This window comes from Notothenia coriiceps, unplaced genomic scaffold (assembly GCF_000735185.1).
Source record: "Notothenia coriiceps isolate Sejong01 unplaced genomic scaffold, NC01 NC01_scaffold00037244, whole genome shotgun sequence".
NCBI lineage: Eukaryota > Metazoa > Chordata > Actinopteri > Perciformes > Nototheniidae > Notothenia > Notothenia coriiceps.
This window is the reverse complement of record NW_011369945.1, coordinates 16428777-16436354: the sequence shown is the minus strand read 5'-3', so window position 1 is coordinate 16436354 and position 7578 is coordinate 16428777. Positions and strand designations below refer to the sequence as shown.

At 38.5% G+C, this 7578-nt stretch overlaps 1 protein-coding gene across 1 annotated transcript in view; it reads left to right on the top strand.

Moving 5' to 3' along the window:
* linc.pou2af1 (lnc RNA pou2af1) overlaps positions 1-2678 on the top strand; it is a 12312-nt gene extending 9634 nt beyond the window's left edge. Inside the window, exon 5 of the mRNA XM_010793746.1 lies at positions 2093-2678. Within this exon, the coding sequence (XP_010792048.1) occupies positions 2093-2443 (351 nt within the window). The 3' untranslated portion in view covers positions 2444-2678. The remainder of the gene's footprint in view (positions 1-2092) is intronic.
* Positions 2679-7578: the final 4900 nt, after the last annotated feature.

Here is a 7578-nt window from a genome sequence, read left to right as displayed (position 1 = left end):
ACAAATGTCGAAATTTTCCCACAATTTATGTTTAACCACTACTATTTAAACAACCAAGACTTACATTCTCGTAAATTTTGTCTGCTCAGCTAAACTGCGGTCCTTGTGATTCATTCCCCCCATTTGCTTTGTGCTGTGTTTCCAATTAACCTGAAGATGTAATCCGACCGAGATAAGTTCATGAAAAATGTAGTTCTTAATACCCTTAAGGGAACCTTAAATCAAGAAAATTTCGCAGACAAATATTGCTCGGGAAGCCAGTTTATAACTAAATTTTTACATTGTTTTCGGACAGTCTTATTTCATGTTCTTCATTTGGTGCTCAGGGAGACTCCACATACCTCAACACTTTATAGTATTTTACATGAATTAAATAATATAAATAGCTAGAAAGACAATCAGAGAGACTATATAACAGTAGTGACAACCAGGCATAAATATACACTATACACAAAATATAGCTAAGAAATAGATATGTTCGGGCTTGTAAAGAACACAAACAAAATGGTGACAAAAATTTCACAGGGCTCCCGTAAAGTAAGACTTGTCATGTGTAAGCCAAGAATCAACACCGGATAATGTTACACGTAAAATAACGTTACTTTCTCCAAATAACATTTACGTCATCCCACCCTCTCATGACGAAGCACAAAATGAATTCATTTCTCATATTCATAGTCTCATATCTTATGAGACAATGGTTCATTTCAAGGACATTAGTTTAACATGAGTCATTTTCATGTTTTCATAAACCATCAATTTATATGTAGTTTCATGGTTTTCATTTTCATGAGTGAGTCTAACGGTTAAAGTCTTTATTATATTGCATATAGTATACCCTATATATTATTAACTGCATAATAACACTACTAGTTCGACATTTACATCGTGAGTAAAATTTATGAAATATATGCGCGTACACTTAAATTAGGTCCACGTTAAACTTTAGAGATAAATTCACAACTAGTATGACAGACAATTAGTAATTATCTTAGACGTATCATTGACAGGTCACCTATAACTAAAAAAAAAACAATGTGTCAGACTACTGGTTTACATTAATAACTGCAGTGAATTTACAAAGAATAGACACTGAAAACGTATTCCAAAATTAACATGGTTGTCAATTTGTGGGTTTGTACTATCTGATGGATGAATATAATCTAGGGTTACCCATTAATTGGTGGTCATTTTTGACCGGGAACATCATAGGTTTAACAAAGTTGACTTAACCACTCAAAATGCAATCAAAGTACTGATCAACAATTGTTTAAATGCCTACTGTGAAGGAAATCAAGGCCTTGAGGAAATTGAATGAAAAACACAATAATTATGAAGTAGTAAATCGGTCAGATTTGACCTCAACACGTACATTTGATATACACTTCGAGGTGGAAGAAGTATTCAGATCTTGTACTTGAGTAAAAGTATAAGTACAAGAGTGTAGGAATACTCTGTTACAAGAACAACTTAAGTAAAAGTACAAAAGTATTAGCATCAAGATATTCTTAAAGTACCAAAAGTAGAATGACTCATTCTGCAAATTGGTCCATTTCAAAATAATTTATATTATATGCTTGGATTAAAATGATTGATAATTAAAGTGTTATCAAAGCTGGTAAAGGTGCAGCTTGTAATGACTTTGTATACTGCAGGGTAGCTTGTGAATTTACTCCAGGTGGAACTCAAGTGCTTTTTAAGTGTTGACTATATTTCACATTATTAATCCATACCTGTAAAGTGACTAAAGCTACCAAATAAATGTAGTGGAGTAAAAGTACACAATTTACCTCTAAATAGTAGATGAGAAGAAGTACAAAATAGCATAAAATGGAAATAAAAAAAAAAACAAGTATCTCAAAAATGTACTTAAGTGGAGTACTTGAGTAAATGTATTATGCCAACATATTTCACATAATTGTATTGTAATAAATATTTTTGTATTGACACTTAAAAGTAGTGCTTTCATCTAACCTAATATAGTGATGTGAAATCTGCTGACGTAATACATTTAATTAAAGTCAACGCTTTAGATTTTTCAGTGTGGTGTCTCCTTTATGAGCTCATAGTAAACCCTCCTCTTCTCCTCCAGGCTCCCTGCTCCTCACCAGAGTTGCTGAAGCTTTGCACCCCCGTGGATCACAACAGCTACTCACCGCAGGACTCCTTCTCCTCCTCCTCCTCCTCCTCCTGCTACGACTCCCCCACCAGGATGGATCCTGGGTACCCCGGCCTCCCCTCAGAGCACTTCCACTTCCAGCACTGCACCCCCCAGGACCTTCGCAGCCTGCCCTACTGGCCCGGCCCGCAGGATAGCTTCTCCACCCCTGAATATGCACCTTACTACAACCCCACAGACTATCCCTACGCCTGCCCTGCGGAGGAGAACTATTTCAGGAGGGATTTGCAGATGACCTCTGAAATGTGCTACAATGTACTATGATCAGTTCTCTTGTGTATATTTTGAATGTAAATATGTTTATGAGCACTGTGCTTTGCTTGATGGTCCGCGCTGCATTTCAATGCGTTCTCTGACTGGCTTTTGCTTGGGTGTAATGGATATTATGAATGCTGAAAGAATGGAAATATTTTTGTATTAATGACTATTTTTTTACTACTTAGATTTAATTTCATACGTATTACTTTTTGCTGTACTAAATAAACATGTTTTAAATCAATGTGTTTGAAATATATCTCTTTTATAGGCTGGCATACAGTTAGCATACACACACGGCAGGTGCATTTTAATATATATATTTGCGAATCAGTTGATAACTCACAATGACACCATTCTTTTTTATATAATAAATCATCTGAAATGGTGTTGTATAATATGAAAATCAATTCCTTATCTTATTCAATACGTGCTCATTTGCATTTCTGGAACAGAAATCTGAACATTGGACTAAGTCAGGTCATAATCTTGACACATTAGGGACAAAATATATATTTTTAAACTTGAAATACCTCTTTGTATAGTTTAATAATTCCGAAAAATACTACATTAAAGACAACAAACAAGTATTTCAAAGAGTTATTTCTGCCATGTGTTAAGATTAAATATTGTATAAATCTAGCTATGAATGATATATAAACAAATGTATGATTCTCCTCTATTAAACCCTCAAGATGTGAATACTGAATTGAGATTTCTGGCTCAAATTTGTATTTGATTTGTAACTGAAGGGACGCCCGTTCAAATCCCAATCAGGCCAAATCTTCTTCTTCCTCTAATAGAAGTTTTCCAAAATGTTATCTTCAAATATGCAATTTAGACATTATCATGCTATTTAATTCAAGACAATTCAACAGACACTCATAAGCAACAGTTAAGAACCGGAATGGGATTATCCAATGTTCATCAGTGTGAAATAAGTCATGTTATGAAAGCGAAAAAACCAAGGCTCTAAAAACATCACAGGTTTTTGCATGTAGTATCTTGCCTTTCCTAAAACAAACAAATGCATGGTGTATATTGGACACATAATGCAGGGTCAGTGGTCGTTGTTTACTTCCTGAGCAGAGCCCCTTATCTCCCATATGCTGAAATTCTTCATTTATCGTACACTATTATACTGAACTGCAAATATGTGGGAGGAAAGGAAAAATAAACAAGAAGGACCGATAACGGGTTGGGCAACTTTGATGTAACGCAAGACTTTGCTCTGAAGTGAAGAAATCCTGGCAGGCGGGACTTTACATGTTGTTTAAAGGGGCCAAAAAAGGAAAGTGTCATGATTTGAGTTTTGTGTGTTAAAGGACATATGTCATGCTTTTCCGGTTATTACCCGTCCCCTTGTGTGTTATGAAGGTTTTTATGCATGTAAACGGTCTGCAGAGTCAAAACACTCAAAGTACACCCTGTAGCGAGTAAAACTCTAAAACAGAAAATACCTCCCCAAAACGCCTTGTTGGTGAAACGTCATTGTCCATTGTTTACTTCCTGGGTGCTGTGTCGTAGAAGCACCCAGTAGCCACGCCCAGAGCTATGGCCGCACCCTCTGCCAGCCTAGCATATTTACTGTTGGAATCTCAGATTCAGTTCAAAACTGTATCCAGTCAGTGGTTGACATTCCTTTTTAACACTGTTCCTTCAGATGTTCGAGCCGGTATTTTACTGTGTTCGCGGCATTTCACGGAGCATAGCTTCACAAAACATGGAGTGATTCCTACTGGATATGTACAGCGTAGGGCACTGAAGGACGATGCTGTTCCTACTTTGTTTGGACCAGCGGGAGAGCATATTAGCTGGCAAGCTAACTGTGTTGATTAGATAGATAGATTAGATAGATACACACTCCTACCACAACTAGCCTACTACTAACGAATCTAAAACAACTAAGTTTCTCTAATATTTTGTGATTTGCATTTGATTTCGTCCTGCCAGATCAGGAAACTCCTGGCGTATCTGGCGGACAACACACACACATGGGATGACCACTCTGATGCCTCGTCCTAAAAAGCCCCGACAGCAGCTTGCAAAGCTGTGATAGGCAAGATGCCGAAAACGCCTATAACGGAGGAATGGATGATATACAGTGTATATATGTATATTATTTACACATGTTCATTTTGTACTTCTAAAAATAAAGTTTGATGGAAATACTTAGTAGGCTTTCTTCCCTGAATCATTTGCTCCTATAACATATCATTCATATATAGCAAACCATGATTNCTGGCTGCAGGCTGATAACAGACAGTTGGAATCGCGGCGAAATTCTCTCTGCAGACCCATTCTCACAGCGTTTATCAACCTTTTTCTTACTCAATATCAAGCCACACTTATTGTTTTTACTTCGGCTGTAACTTTGTGTGTGCTCAGGATGAGTTTGGCTGTGTTTCGCTGTGTATCGCTAAACAAGGAAACCACACCTCCACGGAGCTCAGCGCGATTCACAACGTCCCGACAAATCAGAGCACACTGTGCTCACAGGGAGGGTGGGGGCTGGAGCTATTGGAGCTACAACGAGCCGTTAAAGGCAGAGAGTGAAATTTAGTGAATACACGTAGTTTACAGAGATGCTGTATGAGAAACCAATGTGAGTTTGGAAAATTGCACAATATAAATCTATTCTAGTAGACCTCAACAATGGAATTATGATCAGTGGAAATGGCCATGACATGTCTCCTTTAAGTCTGGCCCAGTGCTCTGTCTGAGAGTCACCCTCAAACAGAGTTAAGTCTGGCCCAGTGCTCAGCATGCTTCGTCTTGAGGGGATCAAAGGTTTCAGGTTTTGAAGTTATTCAAACCACCTGCTATTTTCCAAACGGCTGCGGAGTTGAGTTAGGCTAGGAAGCAATCCGTGGTGGTGAGGCTGACACACTGTCTCATACTAGAGAGAATAACCGACTGAAAAGGGTGGATTATTATCAGAGTTAACCATTTGAGGACATTTGAACTTGGATTGAATATGAAACTCTTATATCACCACATACTCCACATGGGAAAAAGCAAAATCTCTTTTGTTTCTACTCACTGGAGCTGTTGCGTTGCAGAGAAGCTGTCCCATTGGTCCCGTTGACTCCATTCTTTTTGAGCTGGTTCTTTGGCTCTGCCTTGTGTTTTGATACCCCCCCATTGGGCCCAGTTCCCTTCTTTCCTTTCAGCTGATGGGAGAAGAACCAAAGGGAAGGAGACTTTTTAAATTAAAAAAAATGGAACACTGCATGGCAGTCGATATTGTGCGCTTCATATCTGCAATTTTAGTGTTGCATTTTTGGGTTCACTCATTCAAGACCTCTCAAATATCTCAGAAAATCAAAACTGCACTGTATAAAGGTCAGCACTAAGAAATGATGGACAAGATTGCACTATTGCCCAACAATTTATTTCAACCTTCTCAAAGTCTTTGAAACCGTCAACAATTTGAAATGTTAGACTTGGTATTTGTATTTAAATATCTTCTTTGAAATGATTGGCATTAATATTATAAGAGTAAAGAACAAGTGTTAGGAAGTTGAATGGGTTTACACATCTATTTTTTATTCATGTAAACTAATCTCCTTCAAACTATTTATATTTAATTAAGTTTCTCAGCAAAAACGACATTTTAAATGATACAATATGAACATATCACAATAACAACAGTTACCTTCGCACGATACAAATGTTACTGAATTCAACTAGAATGCAATATATTGAAACAATATGCAACCAATATTTTATTTTTCTAAGGAGTGTTTGTGTTACACACTCTTTCATGTATTTCCTTTATTTTTCGCTCTTATCTGTCAGAAAGCAAAACAGGTGCATAACATGTGTTGAGTTCTACACAGACTGTCTTTGTGATGAAATGTATGTCACTGAGTATGTCTTGCTGAAGAGGAAAGACTAATAGCATGATATTTAAAAAATAAATAACATCTCCTCTCCATTTTGTCCAAGCAACAGTAATGTGAAGCTTGGCAGTGCGGCCAGAAGCCTGCCTTCACCTCTGGGGATGAACATCAACTTGTTATAGATCGGTGGAACTCTGTGGTCTTATGTCTATGTTAACACCCACTGCCACGCCACACACAGTACACACACAGCACGCACACAAAAGAGCTGGCGGGGGGGAGGCGGAGCTCCACTCAACACAATGTGGCGACATAAGTGAAGTGAGGCAGGGTGGCACTTACAGCAGGGCCATACAAATATGATTGCATACAGCTGATGTTCACTGCAAGGGAAAAGAAGGAATTACACAGTCCAAACGTACAGACTGTTGTACCTAGTATAGACCAATACATATTCTACTCATGCTGTAGATCATGGGTCGGCAACAGGCGGCCCGCGGGCCATTGTTGGCCCGCCAGCAATAATATTTGGCCCGTAATTTTGAGAATAAAAAAATGTTTTTTTTGTTGTTGTTTTTTTACAACATTGGACCGACAGTCCGAATAGAGAATCTACCTACACCTGAAGAATGCTTATTGTACTTTATCCATGTTGAGAGTGAATGACACACAGCACAGGCACAATCAGGCTGAGGGTTGCACTCACGCTGATAGTGGATCAATAGGTGGACAGCGCGTGGTGCTGAAATAGCCAACATTCGGTGTGTGGTTTGAAAAAGTTGTCACTTTCTGTTGGGCTGTGAGGCCGATCGCAGAATTTACCGCATAATCAGCAAAATGGCGCAGATTTTTAAAAGGCCGCATATTTATCAAAAGGCCACATAATCCCCACATTTTTCCACACAAAGTTGAGAAGAAAAAAAAGTTAACTCGTCTTGACGTGACGTCATCAGCTCGCGCATCACAGAATGTAAACAACACTGTATAGAGTGAACGTGTGGAGCTCACACGATAGAGAAAACACCAAGATGAAAAAATCTAATCCATCTCATTTACCGACGAACATTTCTACTAAAGACCGGGCAAAAAGTGGGGGGAAACTATTCTGCACCCCGTGCAACTGTGTGTTGGAGCATAAGAGAACATCGACGTGACGACCCACTTTGATTCATTCAAACATTCGAAAATGCTTTCTGCTGCTGCGGACAAGAAAGCCAAACAACTCACGTTCACCGAGGCATCAACCTCCAAAACCCTTTCGAGGGCTACAAGAAACGAAGTGAGTAGCCTACAAGATTG